Source organism: Podarcis tiliguerta (assembly GCF_965153285.1).
Source record: "Podarcis tiliguerta genome assembly, chromosome: 11".
Classification (NCBI taxonomy): Eukaryota; Metazoa; Chordata; class Lepidosauria; order Squamata; family Lacertidae; genus Podarcis; species Podarcis tiliguerta.
In genome coordinates, this window is record NC_139544.1 from 54,164,255 (window position 1) to 54,183,354 (window position 19,100).

General features: G+C 40.1%; 1 protein-coding gene across 4 annotated transcripts in view; it reads left to right on the plus strand.

The window, feature by feature from the left end:
- SMAD2 (SMAD family member 2) overlaps positions 1-19,100 on the plus strand; it is a 40,040-nt gene that overhangs the window by 6,789 nt on the left and 14,151 nt on the right. For 3 of the 4 annotated variants that reach the window (XM_083403004.1, XM_083403005.1, XM_083403006.1), the window contains 2 exons: positions 6,730-7,014; positions 18,945-19,034. In XM_083403004.1, coding sequence (XP_083259130.1) covers positions 6,779-7,014; positions 18,945-19,034 — 326 coding nt within the window. In that variant the 5' untranslated portion in view covers positions 6,730-6,778. The remainder of the gene's footprint in view (positions 1-6,729; positions 7,015-18,944; positions 19,035-19,100) is intronic. The other variant, XM_083403007.1, reaches the window with a different exon arrangement.

Here is a 19,100-nt window from a genome sequence, read left to right on the forward strand (position 1 = left end):
TCCCACTTCTGAGATAACTGGTTAATGGCCATCCTGGAATTCTTCGCTTTGATAAGAGGCACTGAGAAATATGGGAAATAGACACAAAGTGGTGATAGCATTCTGAACTTGATAATACAGTGTAGTGTAAGTGGATATTCTGTTGGCTAAATGTGAAAAGGCATAAGTTTTACTGTTACACTGTTGGTGAATGATATAATAATTATGATATAATTTTACTATGTTTTTATATGTGCTGTAAGCTGCCTAGGATGGCTAGGGAAACCAGCCAGATGGGTAAGGTATAAACAATAAAATTATTACTATTACTATTATTATTATTATTTTAAAAGAAACCTTAATGGGAGTATCAGAATCTATAACCATGTCTAGGTTCCCTCTCTTATTTCTGGAAAAGTGGCATCTGGATCAAGTATTGTCCTTTAATCATGTGAACAGTGCCTGTAAATCACACATAGGCAAACTCGGCCCTCCAGATGTTTTGAGACAACAATTCCCATCATCGCTGACCACTGGTCCTGTTACCTAGGGATGATGGGAGTTGTAGTCCCAAAACATCTAGAGGGCCGAGTTTGCCTATGCCTGCTCTAGATGAATGCAGAAAGGTTTATACCAGGTTTTGTACACTGGGCTCTTGTTTAAACAATTTAAGGGTTTTCAGATGTACATTGTATTACCTTATTGGACCATGCATGTAAATTCTGTAATTGGAAGCATCCCTTTAAGGGTTTGACTTGCTAAGTGAGCTGTAAATTCTGCTTTTCAAATTGGATTTAATTACTTCTATTCTAAATCCATAAGACAATACCTAAGCTTACTTTGTTAGAATATTTGTAATTGTTGACCTGTTAAACTGAATTGCTGCAAGTCATGAGATAGGATTAGTTGTTCCATGAAGTAGAAAGTAGTTGTGGTATTTGTGATCTCTGGTCGACTACAAGAAATAGAGGTGCCTAAAAGTTAAAATAATATTCTTTGAAGTCTGTGGATTGATGAGGCAAATTGTTGACTTCAGTTGTTGGTTTGTTCTGGTTTATAGATACTTGATAAGAATGTCGTTCTGCCCCATAAATGACCAAGAAGTAAAAGTGAACAAATGGTTTCTCTTTTTGACGTACGTTGTGACTATTATAACAAAGGCAGTTTGAATGCTTTGAGAGCACTAGTGAAACCAGTTCCCTTTTTATGCTACTTTCTATTTATACCCTTCTCTTTCTACATTTTGTGGCTGTGGTCTGCAGATCTGCATGATAGTTTAAGGCCAGCTTTGAAGTACACCAGAAATTATATTTGCTTTATTGTACAAGCCAGAGGTGGCTAACCTGTGACCCTTCAGGTGTTAATTTTAATTTTATTTATTTGTAAAATTTACATTGTAGGTCAGGTCTCAACATATAAAACTACATAAAATGGTATATTGGGGGAAAAAATCAGCTAACATTCAGAATTTAATTCTGTATCTAACATTCCTCCATCTGTCCTTCTCCAGTACAGTGGTACCTCGCAAGACGAATGCCTCGCAAGACGAAAAAGTTTTTTGAGTTGCTTCGCAAGACGAATTTCCCTATGGGCTTGCTTCGCAAGACGAAAACGTCTTGCGCCTTTTTCTTAAAACCGTCGATGCATTCCTATGGGAAACCGTCAATGCATTTCCTATGGGAAACCGTGCTTCGCAAGACGAAAAATTCACAAGACGAAAAAAACTCACAGAACGAATTTATTTCGTCTTGCGAGGCACCACTGTATTCAAAGTTCAAAAGTCCTGGTGCCAAAAACTAACTGTTGCCAGTGCCTTCCTCAGGTTGGGGAAGGAGTGAGAGGAGAGGAATCCACAATCAGGGTTCCACCACTGAGAAGTCCTGTTATGAGTCTTGCAGCCTGGACTTTATTTGGTGGTGGTACAAACAAAAGGGCCTCCCCAGTGAATTTTGGATTTCCTTCAGATTGGTACCTATGTGGAAAGAGGTAATTTTATTAGGTGTCAAATAACTGGGGTCAAATAAGTGTTTAATTATTGTAATACATAGAAGATAGAACTCCCTTGGGAGGTTCTGAACTCTCCTTGGAGGTTTCTAAGCAGAGGTTGGATGGCCATCTGTCATGGATGCTTTAGCTGAGTTTTCTACATTGCAGGGGGTTGCAACCCTTGGGATAACCCTTGGGATCCCTTCCAGCTCTATGGTGTTTTCCTGCTTCAACAATATTTCATTATGTTTCTATCATTTTATGTAATTGTATTTTGTATAAATTCTAAAACTTATAGATAAAAAATGTTCTATTTCCAAACAGAACATTTAAATAGCTACCTTTCTACCAGTAGGACAAGGCGGGGGGCCACAGGAAGGAAACAAGGTCGAAAGGGGGCCACGGTCAAAAGGAAGAAGGTTGGGAAACACTGGTCTATAATAATCCAATAAATGTTCTATTTGCTCTTCAGAGTTGGGAGCCCTCATGTTCTGGCAGCTTGAATGATCAAATAATTTTGTCTCTGCTTAGCAGCTGAAGGGTATTTCTGAGCTGCTGAGTCTGCTAAAAGAGAATGCTCCGGCACTATATTCAGCAGGGAGGAAATGCGACTTACGCTGGTAGAATGCCCATGTGGTCAAGGGCTCCTTCTATTCATCTCTTGTTATCCATCCTACAGCATGAAGTTTCTTGTTCCATTTGAGATGTTCTACAAACTTTTCTGTGTGTTTCCTTTATTTCCCAAGATACCAAATTTTACTTTCTAATTGGACTTTCATGGGTTAACTTTGGGTGCTGGAGTTGGGCTAGGGAACCTGAATTCCAGTTCTCCTTGTTCGTAGACCTCACTGGGTTACCTGACTTCACACTCCAACACACTGGGTCACACTCTAAGCCTAATGTATCTGAGACGGTTGTTGTGTAAGGATAAGAGAGAGAGAAATAGAGTAACCCCCATGCACAGTGCCCTTAGCTCAAATAATGAAAAAATATGGCTGTAAATGTGAGACAGCATTAAAGGCCTTTTAGTCTTCATGGGTAATTGGTGGATATGCAATATCTGTGGTCTTGCAATTTCTGCTTTGTATTCCATTGCTGGCTGTTAATTGGAATATGTAACACTGATCAGCGCCTCAAGTGTTTTCAATAGAAATTAGTAATTGCTGTGGTACCTTTTTATCATTTTTTTCATTTTAAAGCTGATTAGTTTACTTTCATGACAGGAACCTTCAGGTTTCGTTAGATGTTTAACAGACCGAGTAGGTGGATAAATTTTAAAACCAGTCTTTTCCCAACTTGTTGCCCTTCAGCTATGTGACCACGGTGGCTGGGGTTGATGGGATTTGTAGTCAAAAATGACTAGAAGGCACTGAAGGGAGACTGGTCCCAAACATGAGGATTCAATACTGAATCCAGCTTGGCCAGCATCCTGTTCCACTCTTGTGGAAAGTCTATAAACAGGATCTGAAGGACCCAAGGCCTGGAATTCGCATATAATTCTCATGACTTTAACCATTGATGCACATCCTCCAATTCATCTAACCCCCTTTTAAAAGTAATCTGAGTAAGTGGCAATCAGCACATTATGTGGCTGCAAATTTCATAAATGGGAGTGCTTTGTGAGGAAGTGTTTTCTTTTGTTTGTCCTGAATCTCTGCCCATCAGTTTCATTGGATGAGCCTGTGTTCAAGTATTAATAAGAGGTGAAAAAGGTATCTTTCTCTACACCACGCACAATTCATTAAACCTCTCTGATGTCCACCCTCCAATTGCCTTTTTTTCTAAACTGGGGCTGGGAGAAGGGAGGGACCCTTTTTTTAGCCAGAGGGCCACATTTTCTTATGAGGAAGCTTCTGGGGGCCACATGCCAGTGACAAGCTGCTCCGGAAATGAAAAGTAGGTGAAGTAATGGATGTGACTCTTACCTTTGTAGAATCATTGAGAAGAATACAGCGTAGGTGAAGTCTGTATGTGACCAAACTGATGACGGAGGAACGATTTAGTCTTCGAATCAAAGGTTTCATAATCCCAGCTCAAGCCATAGAGAGTCTGAAATGCTTTCCCATTTTATATATACAGCGGTAGCTCAGGATGCGAACAGGATCCGTTCTGGAGCCCTGTTCGCATCCTGAATAGAACGTGAGACGCGAGGGCGCCTGCGCTGGTCGTGTTTTGCCGCTTCCGCGCATGCGTGTGACATCATTTTGAGCTGTGCATGCGCAAGTGGCAAAACCCAGAAGTAACGTACTCCGTTACTTCCGGGTTGCCGCAGAACGCAGCCCGAAAGTGCTCAACCTGAAGCACATTCAACCCAAGGTATGACTGTATGTTCCTATTAATATCCAACTTATAGATGGAACCTGTTCTTCCACAGCACAGGAATAAATGAAAATAGGTTCTTTGAGAATTAATTCCCCAACAGAACCCCTAAATTAGTCTTGACTGGAAAGATAACCATATATTTCCTAAAGTTATGGTACTGTTAAACTTGATCCTCATCTTGGTAAAGAATGAATGCAAAGTGCAGTTCCCTTGAAGAAATGAGGTGCTTTGTAGCATTAGCAAGTTGCATCTCACTTTAAAGTGAGCCTCGGCCGTCTTGCATGTTCTCAGATGCATTATAAATCTAGTATATGGTGTTCATTATAGCTGTGTTAAGGCCTTTATAAACATTTTGATTTTATGTTGGAATTTTAACTGCAGGGTGTTTAGTCAGTTCAAGATGCTTTGCATGAGAGCATTTCTTCAAACAGGAAAGCTGTCCCTTTTAATTTTGCTAAGTAGTAGTGTCTGCTTGGACTTTTTTACCCCATTTGTCGCCAGTTGAGTAGTTGGATAGAACTTAGCACAGTGGATGTAGTTGGCAAAAGAACTGGTTACAAGAATGGAGTTTCCAACTAAACATCAGGAAGAACTCTCTGACAGTAAGAGCTGTTCTACAGTGGAGTGGACTTCCTTGGGAGGTTGTGGACTCCCATTTGGAACATTTTAAGCAGAGGTTGGAAGGCCATCTGGTATGGATGCTTTAGCTGAGATTCCTGAACAAAGGGGTCCCTTCCGTTCAGCATGCTGCCAGTTTCTCCCAACTTCCATTTTTCCTCACCGTGCTTGTGTAGAGAAGTTCAAGCTGGGGCCTTGCTTGTGTTTCTCTCTTCCTCTTTCGCCCTATTACTGGAGCACTTGCAGGAGAAATAGGGCACAAGCTTGATTTGGCACTGTTTTGTCCAATACCAAGTTCAAGCTTTTCTAGAATCAGCTGCAGCAGCCGAGTAGAAAGAGTCCATTTCTTCCTCAACGTTAGAAAAACAGATTTCCTTCCACCCACCCCTTCTTTTTTTTAAAAGATAAAACAAAATTTATTAGAAATCTGTTATTTAAAGACATTGCTTTCTTTTACTAAACGGTAAACATCATTTTTACTCTGAATGCACCTGCCCCTGTGTGGTTTTGGGTGATGACAGGAGGTTTCATGATACAAATGTTTTCTGCAGTCCAATAGAGTGGACGTGCTGGACCCCAATGGCAGGAAGAATAGAGATGTCGCCACAGATCAGCCATTCACAAAATCAGCCATTCACAAAAACATGTGGTCTTGATCGTGGGAGAGGTGTACCTCTCCTTACACTGAGCTTGGGAGACATGGATGCAAGGTCCCCAGGGCAATCCTCCCCCCCCCCCAAATTTCAAGAGGAGGAGGAAAACAGGGAATTGCCATGCTTGCCAAAGGAGTGGTGAAAAAGGATGAGCAATTGCATAATTCTCAGTGCTATACAGCAGAGTTCATATTCTGCAGTTAATTAATCCTTAGTCCTTGGGACTGAATTCTGCACTCTATTTTTGTGTGAATAAACCAGATCTCCACGCTCTATTTAAATCCCAATAGCTGAGGTTTCTCCTGAAATTTTTTTTTGCAAACAACTAATAAACTCTGAACAGGAGAGATGTGTGAGGAAGGTGTAGAAGCTTGTGGTGTCTTGACACTGCAACCGTTTGCAAAGATTGCACATAATCAAATGTAACTGCAGTCATGAAAACCAGAAACTTGTTTTCAGACTTATCCTCATTGATTGAGCTTTGTAATCAGTTAAATGAATACAGAGACTCTGATAATGGACTTTGCTGAGAGTGGCTAGCACATTGCGCTGTGACAAAGCATTATGCACACATTCAGCACTCTTGTAGCTGGCCTTGACACAGAAATATGCAACCTTTTCCCCCTGTTACTCTTGAGTTTTAGAATTTATTTAAAATGTATAAAAAGGACTTCCCAACATGTATTGGAATTACCAGAAGACACCCTTGCCATACCATTCTAGTATTTTTAACACCACTTCAAAGGAAAAATCTGTCTCCCATAGTTGCAAAATAGACGTGATAAGCTGAAATTCAGGAAAAGTATTTTATTTATTTCTGCTTAAATCTGTTGCTTGCAGTGATGCATAGGATGTTGCTTGGGAACTTGTTTACAAGGATTGGTGAATTGCAGCAAATCATGCATACATTTTCTAGGCACAACTGAAGGATGAGTTATGCCTAATTAATGCTACAGCTCTATGCCCATTTACTGTGGAGTAAGACCCGTCAGAAAGCATTCATAGGGCTCTCTTGCATATTCTCCTCGTTTCATTTGAAGTTAAGCCTCAGCAAGTAGGTGCAAATGGGAGTGTGGGTGCTCAAAGTACTGTAGTCAGAACCGTTTAGATTAGATGAAAGATCAGGCAGTGTTCTTCCTTAAACCTTCTAATAGATTTCTTCTTTCCATAGGTTCTAAAGGGCAGCTAAACCATTGCATAAGTTGAGCCACATCTGGGCCATGTCGTCTATATTACCGTTTACTCCACCTGTTGTGAAGAGACTGTTGGGATGGAAGAAGTCTGCCACTGGTTCTGGAGGTGCTGGTGGGGGTGAGCAGAATGGTCAGGAAGAAAAATGGTGTGAGAAAGCAGTGAAAAGTTTGGTGAAGAAGCTCAAGAAGACAGGACAACTGGATGAGCTTGAAAAAGCAATCACCACTCAAAATTGCAATACAAAATGTGTTACAATACCAAGGTAAGAACTCTATAGATCGGAAACAAATCAGTGCCAAAGCAAACAGCAATTTAAGTCTTAAACTAAATAAAAAGTCCTTCGGCAAGGTATTTAATGGTACGAATACCTTTTTACATGGGTTTACTTTCCTTATTTTGCCTGTATTTTAAGCTAACTACATTTTCTTTTTAAGAAGTAGCTGGGATAGTTAAATTGTATTACCTAGATTTCTCGCTCTACCGATATGTGTATTCCTAGAAAGACATATTAACTGACTCTTTCCTTGGTCAACACTTCAGTTCGCTAGCCATGTGTAAATTCCATCCTACAGTTTTATGCACTGGTCTTGCTTCAGCGGTATAAAACTACGTTTTCACGATATGAATGGGTCTTAGTTTGTCTGTTTCGGTTCCAGAATGTCTGCTTGTCCTCTGTTTGGATTTCTGGAACATCCTTCTGGTGCTCTCAGCATAAGAAAGGAAAGTTTCATGTATGGTGAAGTGGAAAGTATTCTTTGCAGCACAGGTATCCACCAGGATCGGATTCCTTCATGACTTCACACATTTTAAAGTTACGCTCACAGCAATCGAAGGTCATAAGTATAACTAAGGTGCAAGCATTGTTAGAATGCAAAGTCCATTATAAAAGGCAGTTAGAGAAGCTGGTAGTAGAAAGAAAGTAGAAGAGAAGGAACTGTGTTAGCCCAGATTGAGTAAATTGGTATACAATTGTGTTTAGAGAGTTGTTCATCTATATATTTATCAGGTATTACTGAGGCACCATTGATTCTGCAAAGCAATTGTTTCCTCTTTTATATTGCAAATTATTTATGGCTGTTAAAAAATGTAGGCAAGATTAATTCATTGATACGATGTTATTGGATATATAAAAATCTCTTTGGAAACATTGTTGCCCTTTTTGTTAAAAGGTTAGAAATATAGAAACAAGTGGCAGGTTTTCTTCATGGTTGAAGGGTAAATGTTCAGACAGTGACTGATTTATGTGCTTCCACTTGGTGTGTGATTGCGCATGTGCACACAACACTGAACCTGAAAATGTTACTGAAAGAATGGCATGCTTTACTCGGGCCCTACCAACACACGTGGGGTTCTGGAACAGAACCTACGCAAAATGAGGATCGCCTGTATATCAGAAGGTGTATTCATCTTCTAGTGACCCACTCAGGATTTAAATAGCACTTTAAGGGGTTCAGTAGGCACAGATGCTCATAAGACTGTTAAATCCGGATGCACAATATTTTGCATTTTGATGTGATTTATTACAACTGTTACTTACTGGACAAATTATTTAAATAATAATTTTAACCTTTAAAATTTTATAAATAAGTGGAGTGGATGATACTGGAGTATGGTAAAATCATGATGAGTGACATAGAAGTTAACTTTAAAACATCCTAGTTTATGGAATTCCACACCATGGGATGTTATGACATCTTGCCATAGGTAGCTTTTCAATAGTAATTATTTATGTTGGGCACAGGTTTGTTAGCCATTACAGGTGGTAATCCAGAAGTATGGCTTCCTTGAAGAGACACTAGCCCAGGCATAGGCAGACTCGGCCCTCCAGATGTTTTGGGACTACAACTCCTGCCATCCTTAGCTAACAGGGCCAGTGGTCAGGAATGATGGGAATTGTAGTCCCAAAACATCTGGAGGGCCAAGGTTGCCTGTGCCTGCACTAGACCTATGACTATCCCTAATCAGTTCTTTTGTTCTAAATGTAGACAAGTACAATAATAACCACCAACTCCGTTTTCAAAAGACTAATATAATCCTGTAGGGTGGCATGTTCTTCGAGCTTTCATTTTTATGTGGTCTTAAGACTCCCAATTTAACATATGGGAGTGATCTTGCTTTTTTAAAATTAGAGTTGGCAAAGTCTCCAAAGTCCATGGTGTAGAACAAACTGGATTCAGTCCTTGGACCATATGTTTGACAGCTCTCTGCTTGAGATCTTACTCTAATTCCTTTGCAAGCAAGTAACCTAAACATCACAAAGTCAATAAAGCTGCTGGCTGATTTGCTTACTTCTCTAGAGTTTCTCTGTGTCACCGTCTTCCATGTTTTGCCCTCCTGTTGACACTAGTGGATCATTTGGTAGCTGCAGTTGGAAATTTAATTAATCTTACTCTTGGTTTTCCATTTCTAAATTTAAAAGACACATTTATGGGACATAATTAGCAATCCGTCATATGTTTCACATCAAGGCATTTGCAGAACTTCAGTCTAACATGGAAAACAAACCAAGGGTTTCAAACGTGGTCACAAACAAGTCATATGCTGTTGCTCAGTGAAGATAAAATGCAAAGTTGCTTATTTATCTCCTGAAGGTTCAAGCTATTTATTGGAAAACTTTTTCCAGAGTTCTTGCAAATTGTCACCCCACGTTCACTTTCAACTTAGATGGAAACCCCTATCCAGAACCTATGAAGAACAGAAAAAATGGTTTTAAAATAACTGCATTTTAATTTAAAGGGGAAAGATCAGATAATACAGGATGCTTCATCAACAGCTTAGATTCTGCCAAACTGTACTCTGAACTGTTTGCTTGAACTGACCATCATAAAGCCTAATTAAAATAACCTTGTCTTCCTAGCTGAGCCAGCTAATCTTGTTTTTTAAAAAAATGCTTTATTTAGAGTTTGACAATAACAAAAAACCTGCAAAATAACTACTACATAAGTTCATTACAATTGACCATCTTTAACAATAATTGAGCCAGCTGATCTTGATTTTTAGTGAATTATAGATATACAAAACAAACTATACCAAGAAAATAATAAATTCATAATATATAACAGTCAAACATAATAACTATATATATAGAGAGAGAGAGAGATTGTTAATCTGGATCTTAACAATATTTCACACCAGTAAGGCAGATACTTGTTATCAGCATTATATTTTCATATAAACAATTGGTATCCAGAGTTGTTCAAATGAACAAAAGTTGTTAACTTAACCACTGAGGCTGTATGGTCTCCACTTAGTAGGTATAATTATCTTTGTTGCTTTGTTTCTTACTAACTCCAGATGTTCACATCTTATAACTCCTTTAAAATGCCCAAGTAAAGTATATAAAGGGTTGGTAGTATAGAGTATCAAATCATCTTGTCTGACCTACAGACTTCTTCCAGGTATAATGTTTGTATAACTCCATGTGTGAAGGAAAAGGAAAAGCGATTAAAGTTTCCCACACTTCCCACAGGTACTACTGACTTGACAGTTTATCTTCTTTTGAGGAGTAATGTCAGCTGTACAAAACCATGTAGAAATTTTCTTTTACGTTAACACCCTCTCCCCAAAAATATTCTTTCATTGTTCATCTGAAATTCCTGTATATTTGGCAATCCTGTTTTAACTTAATTTGATTTCCTTTTAATTTATGTCTGGATATGTTTTTTTCTGTTACAGTCTGGTCTAAATTTGCTTTTAGAAATGCATTAAATATTTCCAAACTCTCATCCCCATTTCTTAACAGTTTTGCTTTGGCATCTCCCACTGACCACTCCAAATAATCAGTGCAAGAAACTGAGATATGAAAGCTAGGAGTTAAATAGCACCTTAAACCTAGGTGATGAGTGGAACAACGGAACTTCTAGGCATGCCTTTTAATAAGAATACAAAGCTGAAAATGAATGAACTGCAGCTAAAATATTATGTTCATTTTTCACATGATCCAATCCTTCCCCTGCCCACCCCCCTAAAATTCTTAAGAGGGTCTGTTCTCCAGTCTTCAAAGAGTAACTGGAAGTGGGGAGGCAGAAAAAGGTCCTTCTTTCCTTCCACTCTGCAGCTTTATTCTGAAATCTTAGGCACAGTACTGCGCGCAAAGCTCAGAAACTGCTTGCGTTAATGAAATTCCCTGTTGCAAAATGTGCCTAGAACAATGGGAGTTTCGAACACTGCAAATAATAAACTTTGAATAAACTTCATAAAGCTACTGGGTTCTTGGGTGCATTTGCACCAGAGTCGAAGGACATTTCCCCTTCTCATTTGTGAATCAACTTGGTTCTTGCTGTGTGTGTTTGTGTAGGTATAAGTGTGGTTTCACAAATAAAAGCAAGCTATCTCGGCCTCTAGTGACAGACTGGTAACTGGATGCTCTCTGCTTTCTCTTGTAAATAATTGCCTTAGATCGCCGGAAAGCACACCTGTCCAGGAAAAGAGGTATCCTAAGATGTCCTGGCTGCTTTCCAGAGAGCCTCAGGCATGACTCACCCATGCAGACTGACAGACATAGAAGGAAGTGAAGCCCTACCCCCCCCTCCCCCGATTGCAATGCTAAACCAAACCATAACCAAATGTGTGGGCTTCTGGAGAGGAGATTGCGACTCTGGTCATTTTTTGCGGCACTGCACTGAGCTAAAGCATAGTTTGTCCTAGTGCGTAGTCAGAACTTGGTCGAGGGTTAGCTGTCATGGACAAATAATGAGCCTTAAACCATTGGACAAACTATGGCACAGCGGCAAAAAGAACCACTGAAGAGCAACTTGGAGCCTCCACTTTTGTGCTAAAGTGGGTTAACATAACCAGTGGGTTCAATGTTGCAGCCCTAAAAGCAACTAAAATGGTGTTAAATTCTGATAGCCACGATCCTCTTTATTTAGTAAGGTGATATTAGGTACTTTATCACTTTAGGTGTACAGTGGTACCTCAGGTTACATACGCTTCAGGTTATAGACTCCGCTAACCCAGAAATAGTGCTTCAGGTTAAGAACGTTTCTTCAGGATAAATACTAAACCCGAGGTACCACTGTATAGTGTTATGTTGGTACATAAAAATACCTTGTGTCTTTTTATGATATACCATATCCAGGGAAAGCACCTTTAGTAACCACACAGGTTACTAGTTTGAGAAATGAGGAAGTGGTTTACTGGGTCAGTAAGGCATGCAAATTGAAAGAAAGAAAGAAAGAAAGAAAGAAAGAAAGAAAGAAAGAAAGTGAAGGCTGAGTGTAGAGCTACTCTTGACTCTTTATCTGGCTAGTAATTTACAGCATGGTTTCTGGATAGTCACAAAAGGTGGATCTATCTAATTACTTCATGGTGTTCTATTGCCCTTCATGGTTCTTCTATGCATAATTTGTTGTACTCCTCCTTGATGCTTTATATGAGAGACATTTGGAGTAGAGATTTGACAATTCTTATCCCTGAGTAGGCTAAATTTGTAGTACCCCATTTGAAGTAGGTGTTCGTTAAGCAGAGCAACAACCAGTAATGGTTTAGTGTGCTGAACCACTAGAGAGCACCAGTGCGATGTAGTGGGTAGAGTGTTGGAGTAGGATTCAAGAGACACAGGCTCAAACTCCCACTTGGCCATGAAGTTCACTGTGTGAGCTTGGGCCAGTCCTTATCTCTTGACATAACTTCACAGTGTCCTTGTGATGATAACACGGAGGGAGAAAATCATAGTTTGGTTCTTCAATCTCTTTGGAGGAGAAGTGAGATACAAATGCAGTTGGCTTTAGAATCATAGAATCATAGAGTTGGAAGAGACCACAAGGGCCATCGAGTCCAACCCCCTGCCAAGCAGGAAACACCATCAGAGCACTCCTGACATATGGTTGTCAAGCCTCTGCTTAAACACCTCCAAAGAAGGAGACTCCACCACACTCCTTGGCAGCAAATTCCACTGTCGAACAGCTCTTACTGTCAGGAAGTTCTTCCTAATGTTTAGGTGGAATCTTCTTTCTTGTAGTTTGGATCCATTGCTCCGTGTCCGCTTCTCTGGAGCAGCAGAAAACAACCTTTCTCCCTCCTCTATATAACATCCTTTTATATATTTGAACATGGCTATCATATCACCCCTTAACCTCCTCTTCTCCAGGCTAAACATGCCCAGCTCCCTTAGCCGTTCCTCATAAGGCATCATTTCCAGGCCTTTGACCATTTTGGTTGCCCTCCTCTGGACACGTTCCAGTTTGTCAGTGTCCTTCTTGAACTGTGGTGCCCAGAACTGGACACAGTACTCCAGGTGAGGTCTGACCAGAGCAGAATACAGTGGCACTATTAATTCCCTTGATCTAGATGCTATACTCCTATACTCCTATTGATGCAGCCCAGAATTGCATTGGCTTTAATGCCCCTTTGGTAATGGATCAACTTTTAGGGACTGATTAACATTCTATTAACATTTAAATGTGTTTGGGGGGGGGTTATTGGTTGGTTTTTGTTTTATTTTGCATTTTGCATTCTCATTTTTTATTTTTATGTTGGGAACTGCCCTGTGATCTTTGGATGAAGGGCAGTATTCAAATTTAATAAATGATCATCTTAATAGGTACCGCATTTTTCGCTCCATAACACGCACCTAGTTTTTAGAGAGGGAATGCAAGAAGAAAAAAAAATACTCTTTAAAGGGAGCGCTGAGCAGAGCCTGTATGCATCCCAGGGGGGCAGATTACTGTATTTTTCGCTCTATAAGACACACTTTCCCCCTCCTAAAAAGTAAGGGGAAATGTGTGTGTGTCTTATAGAGCGAATGCAGGCTGTGCGGCTAAGCCAGAAGCAGCCTGCATTCGCTCCATAAGACACACACACATTTCCCCTTACTTTTTAGGAGGGAAAAAGTGTGTCTTATAGTGCGAAAAATACAGTAAGCCCCCTCGCTCATCTGGAACCATTTCTGTATGAGCCGACATTCTGAAACTTCATATGATGAAGAAGACTTTTGTCCATTGGTGGACAGAAGGTTCGTTGTAACCTATTCTTGGACTACTGGCCAATTTTGGCTTAGTGATGGCATCTTTACAAAGAATGCCTGGATAGCTCAGTTGGTTAGAGTGTGGTGCTGATAACGCCAGGGTTCCAGGTTCAATCCCCATATGACAACTACATATTCCTGCATTGCAGAGGGTTGGACTAGATGATCCTCAGGATCCCTTCCAACTCTACAAATCTATGAATGCTGGACTAAGTGGGCTTAGGTCTGATCATGCAAAAGTAATTATGGCTGAACAAGAGTGTTTACTGAAGGTCACTTAACATAGATGAGTTATGTCTTAATTAATAAATCTTGAGTATGCACACTGAGGGTTGTAAATGTAAAACACATTGGTCGACTATGAGAATTCTAATAAAGGAGACCACACAAGACTTCCAGTCTCGTTCTCGTTGTTGTGGCTCTTTCTACAGTAAATGTTAGTTTTGAAATACCACAGGACCTGTTTGGGCTAAGATAGGGAGGGATGCATACACTTCTGTTCCTATCTTTTGTTTTAGGTCTGCAGTTTCCTGTGGAACACAGGTCTGGAAACCTGTTATTGCTGCTTCAGTGTACAGCAAGGAAAAAAGATGCTTGCCTCTGCAATCCCACAGCTGCTTCGCATTTGCCACACCAAGTGGAGAAAAATTGTGTGAGAAGGGTTAAGCACACATCCTGCTTCTTCTCCCCCATGCAAATCTCCCTTGGTTTTCTGGGAAGTGTTGACTGAGGCTCCTAGAACAGTGAATTCTTAGTTGGACCTAAAGTAATGCTTACTACTTCCTGTTCTTCACCAGCAGGAAAGGAGGCTAGTTCTAACCAGGCAGTAGCAACTGCCCAAATTTTATCTGGCAGTTTCCGAGAGTTGCGTTGCATATCTGAAAGGAGGCAAATGTGAAAAACTGTAGCGCACAATCTGATGCTCATCATTGCAGCTTGTCAAATTCTGCTTAAAAGCATCTTTCGTCTGCACATCTTTCATTGTGCACCTTATTATCACCTCTGTACACTCCCAAGAAACTTGCTCAGGAAATCACTGTTGAAGGATTTGCTTCATGGCAGCTCTGTCAATGCTTCAAGAGCAGTGAATTTTAAAAGTAGTTTCCATTTACTACAGGCTCTTGAAAACAGCTCCTTATAATCGGCATTCTCAAATTCAGATGGCACGTGTGGAAGGTCATAATAGTCCTTTGATGTTTAAAGGAGTGCCCTCATTTTTGCTCTTCTTCCTCCGATGCATAAACATTGGCCACAGTTACTGCTCTGGGGGTTAACCCATTCTGTCTAGTGACCCCAGATATATATATGTAATAGACCTTCCAGCTTTGCTTTCCCAGCATTATGGGTAGAACTGAAACATGTGCCATTCTCCATCATCAGGGCCTTTGTGTGCTCATACTAGAATCTGAAGCATAGAATCACAACTGAATTTGTGTTTCCTGAGACATTTCCCCCAAAGTTTTATGGTAGAAGGAAACAATGTCTTTGACCGCCCAACTTTCGTCTTCCTCCCAACACAGTGGAGTCAGGAGATTCTGGAAACCATTTGAAGCAGAGATAGCTGGCTATTAAATTCTTACTCACAAAGAGTGCACGTATAGGACCCTCCCATATTAGATTACATATTTGGACCTGCCATCGTAAGGATGTACATATAAACAAGCTTTTCAAAATCAGCCCACTTTCAGGGAATATGTATTGTCGTTTCTAAAATAGTATTTCTGATTCAGGGTACCAGCATAAATAGCCTTATTAGAGTTTTTAGTAAATACTTACAAAACACAAATGTTTGGGCTAAGTTGTTGTTTTGGCAATGAATTTGTATTACTTGAACTTTAAATTTTCAGTTAGCCAGGTAGCGTCAGAATAGCAAAAACGTATAGTGATTTATGGCATCCGGAACCTTTGCTAAGTTTTCTTTTAACTGGGTGAGGGGCTTTCTAAAAACATAGCGAGTCAACAGGAAGTCCTGGTCAACCTTAGCAGGTACTAATTTCCAAAGCCATTCCTCTAAAACTGTGCGTGCCAAACGAAAAGCTGCTTTGGGAGCTTCTTCCAAAGGGAGAAAATGGTCTTTTGGGCTTGAGACACTTCAGAGACTGTTTTTCAGAAGTGTCCTTGTGGTCTGCGTACGGAACTTTCCCAGAAATTTAACTTAATGAAATACAGAAAATGAATGAAATGAAGGAATAAAGCGCAACAGCCTCATTTTATTTCCAGAGGGCTTCAATGAGGTTGGAGTCAAGTGCTATGCTTAAATATTTACTTTTCTTACATCTATATTATTCCTTTCTTTTGTCACGGAACCAGTGCATATCCAGACACTAACTAAATCCAGAATTGCTTAGCTTCAACAAATTGTTTTTTTCATGGGCCTTCAGCCCACACCCTGGGACTGCAAGGGTGTAGATTAGGCATGTGAGCAACAGACAAAAGCACACACACACTCCGGACTGTTTTGTGGGACCTCCTTGGAATCTGGTGAATTGAACATCTATAGGTCCTAGTGATAGCAGCTAAAATACGATTTTCTAAATTTTAAAAGGTCATTTGTGGCTGCTGCCAATACTACGGTGAGCCGGTGCCATCTAGAATTCAACCATAATTTAGGAATTGAGGGGCGGCAGCTGCTGCTTGGGTTACTTGGCTGTATGAATTTTCCCTTCTTGCCTCTTTTAACAGGTTCTTCATTGGAGTTTAACACCCCTTTTTATTCCGTTTGTGAATGGTATATGCATTGCACCAAGAAGCACTTGGTGGGAATATGCAATCATCTGTGGCCAAGTCCTGGTTCCTCAACTATGGTTAATTGTTCTGAACCACTTAGCAATGGATCCAAACTACAAGAAAGAAGATTCCACCTAAACATTAGGAAGAACTTCCTGACAGTAAGAGCTGTTCGACAGTGGAATTTGCTGCCAAGGAGTGTGGTGGAGTCTCCTTCTTTGGAGGTCTTTAAGCAGAGGCTTGACAACCATATGTCAGGAGTGCTCTGATGGTGTTTCCTGCTTGGCAGGGGGTTGGACTCGATGGCCCTTGTGGTCTCTTCCAACTCTATGATTCTAGGATATCTTTAATTTGCGATAAATGAGTGTTGATCAGGGTTATTTATATCTGTTGAACACATGCAGAAAACCTCATATGAAACATCCATAACACTTGTGTGAATACAATTTATGAGCAGGAGCAGTTTACAGTTGATAGATCGTTGCTGTGAAACCTTCATAGGTTGAGTACTGAGTTATCTTTTCACATGCAGTGGTGGCTGGAAGAAAAACCATGCGTGGGAATTGGCTCTGTTTCCAGCTAATTGAAGTCTCTCTAAGAAAAAAATATATATTTCCAGCAGCCTGAGCCATTGGGGTGTGATGGGAAGTAAGACCAGAAATGGACTTGATATTTTCAAGAAATGTTTTTTTATTATTTTGAAGACTACAAATAACCACTTGCTGGTCAGAATCACATCAGGAATTCCAATCAGGAAAGAATTGTGGAAGTTTTTCATTCTTCATTTCAGCTACAGAAGACTGACTCTAGCAAATTGGGCTAGTGTTATATAGCACACATACATTTGGGCTTAGAACCATGATACCCGAAGGACCACCTTTTTTTCATAAATCTCTACCTGACCTCCAACATCTGCAGAGCCACTGCTCCAAGTTCTTCCTTATTCTGAAGTGCAGAAAGCTACAGAGAAGGCTTTCTCAGCAGTGCCCCCCCCCCCACCTCTCAGTTTTGGAACACACTCCTTAGAAAGGCTTGCCTGGCTTAATGTCTTTTTGGTGCTAGACAAGTCCTTTTATTCACTAAAGGTTTTTAGTGTTTTAATTGGTTATTTATTTATTTAGCAAAAGGCAGCTTGATGGTTAAAACAAACCCTCTAATTTACAAAAAAAGTCACTTTAATATAGTGCTAGCATCTTTTATTGATATTGAGTATCTGCTGTCAAGATTGCTGTGTTACATGACAGCGAAGAGGTGTGTTAAGTCTCCTGCGTTGTGGTTCTGATGGATTTCAGTGCTGTGCCATAATTATGTTTTATGACTGTGTATCCATTTAAACTGTGTCACCCAGAGAACCCCCAGTTAAGGGGTGACTCAAATATATTCAAAGGGGTTATTTATTCATTGTACTTGGAAAGTGAATTGAGGAAATAAAAAAAAGGGATGTGTTGACTGTTGGGTAACCGCTAGAGTGAAGGAAATTCTAAGCAAACGAAGTTTATACCACTAAGCATGTAAATTGGCTTGCTTCTTTTGACTTGTGACATTTGGCCATCCAGAAATAGGGCATTATTGCCAGAGAGTAAGGTGCATAACTGAGAACTCTTCCAGGAGGTGGAAAGCAATGTGCAGCGGCTGGTTCCTGAAGAATACCAAACGGTATAGAATAAAATGATATTCCATGTAGTATAGAATAAAGTGATATTCCATGTAGGCATTCTGTCACAGGTATAAATCAGGTTTGTTTTAATATTGCACCCATATTGATGACGTTGGTTACTGGGACATCCATTAAATCTTTGTCTTTTCTGAAATGACTGCCATCTTCGTTTGGCAACTTAAAGGTTTTTTGAGTTAATAAATGGCATTTCGTGTACCTTATGTTGAGCTGTTTGAACTTCTCCTGTTGGATTTCAGCCTGCATAAATGTGTGCTTTGCAACAGCATAACATTGGACGTATCCTTTTTCTTATATGGCACTGAAGAAAATGGGAGAGGATTGTCATAAGGCCTTTCCACTACACAGAAAAAAAAAGCCTGCACATTCAAGCTAGTAATAGATCTACGTCGCTCTTGTGGTTCCTGATTGCTGTGTTAACAACTTGTGGAAATCTACCATCATACTGACACGGCTTAGTCTGTGACTTTTCATATGCTTGCAAATATACTCCCTAAAGCTAGAAGATACTATTGTGTACTGCCACGTTGAGGAGGTTTTGCCTGTTTTAAGGTATATTCAAAATATGCTGTTTGCTTAAACCCAGCGAACTTGTTCACCTTTTTGGAAACATCATTTTACCTTGAATCACATGTTCCATTTTATTGGCCTTCTTCATATAGAATATACAGCGTTTGAGGCTTAAGAAAAGCTGCATCTTCTATGTGAGAGGAAGCTTTCTGTACATTCCCCCCATGTCTTTACATCATGGTAGTTTGAATAACCATGCTTCCATATTCACATCAACTTTTTTGTTTTTGTTTTTTTTCAATTTTATACACAGCACTTGCTCTGAAATTTGGGGACTGAGTACACCAAACACGATAGATCAGTGGGATACCACAGGCCTATACAGCTTCTCTGAACAAACCAGGTGAATATTCTGCCCTGTGTCTCATTGTAGAGATCTTGTGGGAGGGTTGGCTTTCAAGGGTCTTGT